The sequence below is a fragment of the Peromyscus eremicus genome, chromosome X (assembly GCF_949786415.1).
Source record: "Peromyscus eremicus chromosome X, PerEre_H2_v1, whole genome shotgun sequence".
Lineage (NCBI taxonomy): Eukaryota > Metazoa > Chordata > Mammalia > Rodentia > Cricetidae > Peromyscus > Peromyscus eremicus.
Genome location: NC_081439.1, coordinates 102,613,817 through 102,623,996, shown reverse-complemented (window position 1 = coordinate 102,623,996; position 10,180 = coordinate 102,613,817). Strand labels below are relative to the sequence as shown.

The following is a 10,180-nucleotide window of genomic DNA, read 5'->3' as shown; positions in this document are numbered from 1 at the left end:
TTCTTTACATCCTAATTAGTTGGTAATAACATTAAGGACTAGCGATTTGCATTACACTGTAAAATGAACTTTATAGGTGTAATACCTTGAACAAGACAAAAAATATATGTACAGTATATTCTAACAAAATCAATCTCAAATTTTTATCAATACATGTAATTTGTATACAATATACAAAAATCCAATTCAATGTAAAATATTTAAAACTAGTAGTCACCTTTTAAAAGTGATTCAATAATCTACTTTTTTATCTTAACATATATATTATATATATATATATATATCTTTTTTCAGAGTAGATTCAATAATCTATCCTTTATCCATTATTTCTATTTCTTTTTTTTAGAGTAAAATTGATAATCTACCCTTTATTCATCATTTCTGTATCTTTTTTCATAGTAGATTCAATAATCTATCTTTTATTTTATCATATCTATATCCTATTTTTTCCAAACAAGAACCCTAAATCTAATGTCCTTTGTTTAGCTTTTTTTCTGACCATTATCAATTAACAACTTGTAACCCACCATCCTAAACAATGTCAATTATTCACAACCCATTGAATGACCAAAAACCACCCACCCCACCCACCTCTTGGGAATGTGGGCATAGTGTTATTAAAATTACTTCCTGCTGCCTGGGGGTGAAAGAATCTATAGGGAATCCTGAAAAGGAAAATTTGGGGTTAATTGTCAAGTCCTAGGAGAGGTAGCTGTATCATTTGTTGTCCAGTCTCTGCATAATGTGAAAATGCAATGTCTCCAAATAATCTTTGAAAGTCGTTAAGAGTCCATAATTGATCTCTCCTAATTTGCACTTTTGGGGTCTAATTTTTTGTAGACCTATTTTATATCCTAAATAATTAATAGAACCCCCTCTTTGCATCTTTTCAGGAGCAATTTGTAATCCCAAACAAGGCAAAATTTTCTTTACTTCTGGGAATCTGTCAGGAAGAGTGTTGCTGGCCCTCCCCACTTCCAACAGTGGCTAACTCAGACACCTATTATTTTTCTAAAAATGTGTCATATGCCATATGTCACATGTCAAATATTGTTTTAAACACTGCCTGAATATTTATGTATTTACCCTTCAATCCAACAGAATAAGGGACTGCATCAACATCCTCAGTGATAAGAACTGAGGCAAATATTACATGTGGAATTTAACAGAGATTATAAAATTATTATAATCTGAGATAATTATTTCTCAAGCAGATCATTTCTCTTGTGAGAGGCGGGGATGTCTTTTGTCTGGTTTTAGACAGTGCCATTAACTAGAATTATATTCAAACCCAGTCCCAAGATGTTGATGTTGAGTTTGAAGAACAATGGTTAGCCAGCATTCAGTGTACTAACAGGGACTCTTGAACTAGCAGCCACTAAGCTGATCATGTCCACTTAGTTCTAAGCCCATTCTCTGAGCAGCAGTGGTAGGTAGAGGGTGAGGTTCACAGAAATTTTCTACATGTTCACACAAGGGTCCTATGGTCTGTGTGTGTTCCCACCTTTCTCTCATACTCTATTCCCCAATTATCTTGCAATGCTACACAATTCACTTTCGTGTCATCTCTACAACCTAGAAGGAACAGACAGCATGCACATGCGCGCAGATGCAAGCTAAAACTCATTCTACACGCATGCCCTGGAAGCAAAGTTTAACTTCACATGACCTTTTACTACCCTGTTCACAATGTCTCCCTCGTTCCTCATCTTTTGGGCCACACCCACCATTTGTGCAACAAAGCAAATACCACCTACCTCAGCAAGAGGTCAAAAAGCCCAGAGAAGTCAGCCAGGGAAGGAAAAGCCTATAGCGCCCATCTGGTGAGGAGCGTGTTGACGTCAACCTTGAGGAACATGGAGAAGTGTGGAGCATGCGCAGAAGGACACGTTGACGTCACCCTTTACTCAGGCCTTCTCTTGACTCCTCATTGGTAGTAGAGACTGACCAAACAATAGGCCTTGAGGTTGGACATTCCTGGAGCCCCACTTCTCTCTGTGGCTTCGGCCCACTACTAGTCATGGCCCGCAAGGTCCAATGGCAATATATATACATTGTGAGGAATGAGAATGGTGAGGAGATAGCTGAGGTCTCCACCTTAGAGGCTGCCTTGGCGATGGTGGGTGACAACCCTAGTGGAGGTGACGCGGGCTGCCTAATGGAACTAAATAACGGGGTCCGCCATGTCCGTGAGAGCCAAATCGGCTCTGAGGAGAGCAGTAGGGACGCGAACTCCTCTTCCTCGGGGCCTCACCAGGAGGAGCCAAGACCCTCAGCTGAGCCTGTGATTCGGATTCTGAGGCGCCGTTCATCACAAAGGCGGCGGCGAACCACATTGAAGTTCACACTGGGGCAGGTCGAGGAAATGGAAAAATTGTTCAAAGAAACCCAGTATCCAGATGCGCTTGCCAGGTATGTGTCTTGCACCAGGAGCTATCCCCAACCTCCCTGTTGTCACAGGTTGAGATGTCCTTTTGTTCATCCAGGTCCTGGTTTCCTGTCATCTCTCCCTAAGCCACTGTTGTCTTCTCCCTAGGTAGTGGGTACAGGAGGGTGCCTTGTGTAGGGGTAAAAGTCAGTATTAGCGTGTAGTGTTGGCCCCAAACAAGTGTGCATAGTCAACACCGCTCATTTCGAGTCATTTTTTAATTTCTGTAAAATATAGGGACATGAGTATAGTGTGTCAAAATACTAGTGTTATGTTCACCAGTGTTAAGGATTTACACTTTGTTGGGTGACCTCCTCACCAGTAGTCTCCTCATCTTTTCAGGGACTGTGTACCTATCTATCCATCAACTCCTTTCGGTTTCCCTTTCCCTTACCCTGGTGCTGTTTTTTTAATTTAGTACAATTTGCTCAGCATACACTTTGGCATTTATTTTTAATTTTTAATAGTGTGTTAAAATTATTCATCTCTATTGTTTAGAAACTTTTGTAAGAGGTGAAACCATTTCAAAAGCAAGACTAGTTCTGAGAATGAAAGTTAAATGGGGGGTTGAGGGAAGATAGCAATATTAAAAAAGCATAGAAATCATTTATGACTTTGCAGTTCATGCAAACCACGGCATGCTAAACATTTGTGGTTTTCTTTCCACAGGAAAGAACTTGCACAAGCTTTGAATATTCCTGAAGTCAAAGTGAAGGTCAGTAAATCCAAGCAAAGACATTGAACAGTCAATCTACAGCCTTCCTCAGGTCTTGGGAAGCCTTGATCAAGGCACTCTTTTTTTTCAATTCAAGATTTTTTTTTCATTTTACATACCAACCACAGTTCAACCTCCCTCCTCATCTCCTGCTCTCATCCCCACCCACCCCCACTCCACATCCACTCCTCATTAGGGGTAAGGCCTCCATTGTGAGTCAACAAAGCCTGGTACATTCATTCAGTTGGGACAGGACCAAGCCCCTTTCTCCTGCATCAAGGCTGACCAAGGCATCCCACCATAGGGAATGAGCTCTAAAAAGCCAGTTCATGTACCCGGTATTAGTCCTGGTCCCACTGTCAGGGACCCCACAAACAGACCAAGCCACACAGCTGTCACCCACATTCAGAGGGCCTAGTTTGGTCCTTGAGCTCCCCCTAACTCGGGTCAGCTGTCTCTGTGGTTTTTCCCATCATGGCCTTGATGCCCTTTGCTCATATAATCCCTCCTTCCTCTCTTCAATTGAATTCCAGGAACTTGGCCCAGTGCTTGGCTGTGGATCTCTGCATCTGCTTCCATAAGTCACTGAATGTAGGTTCTATGATGACAATTAAGGTAGTCACCCATCTGACTACAGGAGAAGGCTAGTTAAGGCACCCTCTCTACCATTGCTAGAAGTCTTAGCTGGGGTCATCCTTGTGGGTTCTTGGGGAGTTCCCTAGCACCAGGTTTCTCCCTAACCCCATAATGGCTCCCTCTGTCAAGATATCTCTTTCATTGCTCTCCCTTTCCATCCCTCCCCACACCTGACCATCCAGATCCCTCATGTTCCCATTCCCCATCCCCACCCTTCTACCCCCTTCCCAGTTTACCCAAGAGATCTTAACCATTTTTCTTTCCTGGGGCAATCCATGCATGTCCCTCTTAGGAACCTCCTCTTTACCTAACTTCTCTTAGGTTGTGGATTGTAGCCTGGTTATCGTTTGCAAGAGAGGCTGATGCACTGCAGCTCTGGAGACTGATGCACTGTAGCTCTAGAGGCTGATGCACTGCAGCTCTGGAGAGGCTGATGCACTGCAGCTCTGGAGAGGCTGATGCATTGCAGCTCTAGAGAGACTGATGCATTGCAGCTCTAGAGCGGCTGATGCACTGCAGCTCTAGAGAGACTGATGCACTGCAGCTCTAGAGAGACTGATGCACTGCAGCTCTGGAGACTGATGTAATGCAGCTCTAGAGAAGCTGATGCACTGCAGCTCTAGAGAGGCTGATGCACTGCAGCTCTAGAGAGGCTGATGCACTATAGCTCTAGAGAGGATGATGCACTACAGCTGTAGAGACTGGTGCACTGCAGCTACAGAGAGAAGGTGGACACAGGACACAAGAGAAAACACCCATGGTCTCCTATTTGGACACTTTTCAGTGTGACTTTCCCAAAGCCTCACTTCTGATTTCCCCTTTCCTCTTACAGACATAATAGATAGGCTTTAGGAATCAAACAGGGGGAACTCTGACTTAATGTGAGACCACATGAGTCAGCCACTGGGGCTTTATTTGAATTCATGGAGGCATCAGGATGGTAGTAGGGCTTCTGGTGTTTTTGTTGGTCTTCTATAGACCATACATCCACAAAATAGGCAGGGAAAGAAAGTACATGGAGGCACAAATGTACAGTTTGAGAACTTCCCAATACAATGGACCCTCATTCACTAGGAGCCTGAGAGGATGGTAACATATAACAGTTAACTGTGACTGTATTTCCATAGCTAGACCATATTAGGAAGAGCTGATTTATGACTACTTTCCCCACACTGTTGTGGGCCATCTTACTCTTTGTCTTTTGAAGAAAGATGGGCTTTAGATGTCCTGGTGACACAGCAGGGCCTAGTGTGCCCTTTGTGCTGGACAGGATTCTGGAAATATAGGTGAAACAATGATATTATTCTTCGTCCTGATCCTGGAGAACGTTTTATAGCATGAAAGAATATACTGTTCAGATTTACCATGGGTGGAAGTTATGCTTTCTGCTGAATTCCTGGACACGGCAAAGGTTTCAGTGTCCTGTATGTCATTTGGGTTAAGTTAGTCAACTTTCACAAACACTGGAGGCTGCAATGTCAAACCATTTTCCAGGCCTTCTCTGCCTACCACCTGTTCGCTCTCCTGAAATTTCAAGCACCAACAATCTCATTGGCACTCTTTTTTTATTTGTTAATATTCACATCTTATACTTTATTTGAGTCTTTTTTCTTTATTAAGAAATTTTCTACTCACTCCACATACTATCCACAGATTCCCCTCTCCTCCCTCTTCTCACCCCCAGCCCTCTTTCCCAAGCCACCCCACATCCCCACATCCCCCAAATAGAGGTCTCCCATGGGGATTCAGCGGAGCCCAGCACACTGAGCCTAGGCAGGTCCAAACCCCTTCCCACTGATGCTCATTGGCACTCTTGAAGACTATTTTCTTTCTAAAAATCTCTCATGCTTGTTTCTGTTGATTAATTACTTCATACTGAAGATTAATTTTACAAACAGAAAGCCGTTCCCCTCCATAGGCCTTTAAAATGTGCTAACATTTTGTGATCTACAATCTCTGCCCAAACAAGAGGAATGTATCACTAATGAGGAGGGTATTCTACAGCTGATGGTCAAATGTCAGAATGAAGACTTTCCTTTACCCAGTTACCATATATTGAATTAACATCAAGGACCTGGAACAAGTTGTAAGCTAAGCTTTCCATCCAATAATAAAGAAACCACTGAAGTGTTTATACTGCTGGAAAAAGACAAAATCATGGCCTATTGCAGAAGTTGACACACAGTTGGGGTTTGCTTTTGTGAGCTGAATAGAAAGTCAGTGTTATGTGCCTTAAAGTGGTTTTTATTTCTTAGCTCTGGGGTGGAAGCCAATGCTAAATCCAATCCTGTCCTCCTCTGATTTTAGACATGGTTCGTCCATCGGAGAGCAGAAGAGAGGAAGAGTCAGAGGCGTGTAGTAGTACAGAGCACACGTCCTCGTATTGAAAAGGTCCTTCTCATTATCGATAGGGACGACTATCCCTAGAGTGCAATCTTTGTTCAGAAGCTAGAGGGAGATCTGGTGACACACGTACTCAATGTCCAGCTTCACTAAAATTCAGCACTCATGTTAACAATAAAATCATGAATTTCCAAGTTATTCAATTTCATGTGCTTTCTGAAGTTTTGTAGTATATAGATGTACACCCTTTAGGAAATGCCATTTAAACAAAATGATAAGTTCTGGTTTTGGGAGGTGACATTTCTAAGTCATGAGTATTGCTTGCATAGATGACTATTCCCTATACATGGTAATTGTGAAACAGTGGATCACTTAAGCCTTCTAGGTTCAGGCTCACTTGATCCTTTGAGCAAGGGATTCAGTAGTAACCCTGCAAATGGGGAATCTAAGGAGAAGGTGGACACAGAAAGTATTGATGGTGATGATTACTTTTTATTTTGGGAGGGGTCAAAACAATTCTTTCTTTTTTCTTTTAATGAAAATAAAATTTTTTGTCACATAATATATCCTAATTATGGTCTCCCCTTCCACCTACTCCTCCCAGTTCCTCCTCACTTACCCTCCCATCTGTCTCTCACTAGAAAACAGCTCAGGTGGGTGGAAGCCACCCCCAGGCCAGCCTGGGTCCTCAAGGCCTGGACTGGCTAAAGACATTGACAGGGGGAGGGTGCCATTATGATGAGCAAATGTGTGGTGGAGAAATGGGAGAAAATGAGAGACAGAATGGTTCATGTGCTGTGGAAAGAGGTGGAACAGAAGAAGCAAAGGTGGTGAGGAGCCGGCTGAGGTGGGTGGCCTGCTTGTCATCCAGGGAAGTGATGACACCTGGCCCCAGGCAGCTGCCAAGGGCCATGTTTGGGTCCGTGGTCCTACTGCAGCTGGAGTCTGTGTTGACATCCATGGGCCATGTTGACAGAAAAGGCCATAGGATGCCTAGTGTCTGGGCTGATACCAGTGGACAAGCAGGTGTCAGAGGACCATGCCACCTCAGATGCTATACTGATGTGAGTGGCCTATGCTGCCACACTGTGCCATGGTGACATCAGGCACTGAGCTACAGCTGAGGGCCATGTCTGAGTACATGCCCTTACAGCAGCCTGGGTCTATGTGTTGATGTCCATGGTTCCTGCTACCATTGAAAGCCATGCATATGTCTGAAGTCTGGGCTGTCACCTGGGGCCATGTTGGTGTCCCTGGTCCATGCTGCTTCTGGGGCCATGCCAATCTAAGTGTCCTGTGCTGCCACCCGGGACCTTGGTGACACCTAGGCCATGTAGCTGCCTAGGACAATGTCTGGGTCCATGTCCTACTGCGGCCAGTGACTCTGTTAAAGTCTGTGTCCTGTATTGCCACCTAGGCCACATGGATGCCCAGGGTCTGTGGCACAACCTGTGGACTTGTTGTTGTCCAAGCCTCCAGAGCCATGCTGATCTGAGTAGCCTATGCTACCACCTGGGGCCTAGGTGCCATCCGGGCGCAAGGAGCTGCTGAGGGCTGTGTCTGAGTCCATGTCCCTACAGCAGCGAGGGTCTTAGTTGATGTCCATGGAATCTGTTACCAGCAAGGGGCATGAAAATGCCAGAGGTCTGGTCTGCCACTTGAGACCATGTTGGTGTCCCACAGCCATGCTGCTGCTGGGGCCATACTGCTCTAGTTGGCCTGTGCTACCACCAGGGGGTCAAGGCCCAAGCTATAGTCTAAGGTCATGTCTGGGTCTGTGTTCCTACGGCAGCCAGGGTCTGAGTTGATTTTCCATGGCATCTGTTGCCACCAAGGGCCATGTATATATGCCCAGGGTCTGGTTAGCCACGTCAGACTATGTTAGTGTCTGAGAGCCATGCTGCTGCTGGGCCAAACTGGTCTGAGTGACTTGAGTTGCCAGAGGGGACATGGTAACATCTGGGCCCGAGATGCTCTCGAGGGCCACCTCTGGATCTGTGGTCCTGCTGTAACTGGAGTCTGTGTTGACATCTGTGGCCCATGTTACCATAGGGGGCCATGTATGATGAAATCCAAGGGCAGTGCTGAGCTGCTCCTGCCCTGTGTTGGCCCTAGGAAAGCTGGCCCAGCTCCTCACTAGACACTGCAGCAAGAGTCCTGACCTTGACCCTCACAGGAGAGCTGGCCCCAATGACTCTGGCATGAAGAGCTGGTTGCCTACACTCAGGAGAGATGGCCCCACCTCTCAACACAGGCATGAGAGAGCTGGCCCTGATGCCATGGGCATAAAAGAGCTGGTTCTACCTCCACCTGAGGGGGGCAGCTCCAGTATCCAGGACTGACCAGCTAAACTACCACCCAGGTCCATATCCAGGGTCTTGGATTGGCCCACCCTAACATCTACCCAATCTAGGACCTGCTGGAGCATGTGAAGGGACTGGTTCTGCAGCTCTCCCTGACTAGGGGCAGCCATGGGATATCAGAGAGGAGTTTCAGTGAGGGTCCAGTGATGATGGTGTACCAGAAACCAGATGCCTTGAACCAGACCAATGACTCATTACAATTTTCATTTTCGGGTTGGGCTGATTGAACAAAAGGGTATACTGCAGGACACACCGAGGATCCCAGTGCCACTCAAATGAATGAAGAGATGTTGAAGAGGCGGGAGAGACAGAAGAGAGATGTGAGTTTTTTGTTTGTTTGTTTGTTTAGTTGGTTTAGTTTGGGATTTTTTTTTTTAATTTTCTTTTGGTGGAGGGACTCTGCAAGGGTGAAGGGAGGATATGGGAGGACTGGGAAATGAGCAGAATTGGGGTGCATGATGTGAAATTCACAAAGAATCAACAAAGAAATTTGTGTGTGTGTGTGTGTGTGTGTGTGTGTGTGTGTGTGTGTGTGTGTGTGTATTAAACCATACAGGCTTCTAAGGGGTAATAATAAAATAAACTATAGCCGATATGTTGTGGTACACACCTTTAATCCCAGCACTCAGGAGGCAAAGGCTGGCAGATCTCTGTGAGTTCGAGGCCACCCTGGTCTACAGAGTGAGTTCCAAGACAGCCAGGGCTACACAGAGAAACCCTGTCTTGAAAAACACACACACACACACACACACACACACACACATACACACACACACATATATATATATATATATATATATATATATATAGAGAGAGAGAGAGAGAGAGAGAGAGAGAGAAAGAGAAAGAGATATAAGTACATAATAAGTAAAACGAAAAGTAACATGTTAAAATTGAACAAAATGTTGTGGGTCTGGGGTCACTCAGAGACTCACTGTGACCACGAATAAATTTATTTATTTATATAAGAATAAGAAGAGGCTTTATTAAATATTTATTTACATATTAAATAAGAAGAGGCTTTATTAAATAAGTACTGGTGCCAGTTGCTCATGACACCAAGACTGCAACTGAGATTGCTCCCAAGTTGCAGGCCCTGGTCATATTAATCCAAGGCTTATAAAGTCAAAAACCACAAGATTACATGTATTCTGTCTACATGTAAGCACGGTCTAATTTTAACATCTATGTCTTGCAGTTGTCCTAGTCATTGAGCAGAGTAAGCAAGTTTGATTACAAAAACAGAAATAGTAGTTAGTCCTATGAGCTATTGTCTTGCTAGAACAGCAGATTTTACAGGATCAGTCAGTTTAAGAACAGTCTTCAATGTCTTGGACAAATGGGGGAAGGAGGAGCTACTAGGGCACAGCTTGTACAAGCTAGGGGCTTGCATGTTGGAGGCATTTTTGTTTTGGGTCTCTCAAGCATAGTAAGTCTAATCTTTAAATGTAATGATAACCATTACATTCCCCCCTTGAGTTGTTTCATGACTCTGTAATGGATACCTGTTATATCTAAAGCTTTTTGGTAGAGGGAAACCAGTTTCCTTTAGAGCAGTATTCCAGCCTTTGGTTGAGGATAAAGGGTAAGGAACTCTCTTCTGTAACTGCTTCTCAGCTGACTTTAGGATGTTCTTGTCAGGACCCGTGAAGGCTGGAATGCAAATCCAAGGCCAATGTTAGGCATTCAGGCAGT

General features: G+C 44.5%; 1 protein-coding gene across 1 annotated transcript; it reads left to right on the top strand.

Moving 5' to 3' along the window:
• Positions 1 to 1,801: 1,801 nt before the first annotated feature.
• Positions 1,802 to 6,320, top strand: LOC131899282 (homeobox protein Rhox13-like). The gene is made up of 3 exons (XM_059250704.1): positions 1,802 to 2,412; positions 3,098 to 3,143; positions 6,087 to 6,320. Exons 1-3 carry the CDS (start codon positions 2,021 to 2,023, stop codon positions 6,204 to 6,206), a joined length of 558 nt encoding a protein of 185 aa, XP_059106687.1. The 5' UTR covers positions 1,802 to 2,020; the 3' UTR covers positions 6,207 to 6,320.
• Positions 6,321 to 10,180: the final 3,860 nt, after the last annotated feature.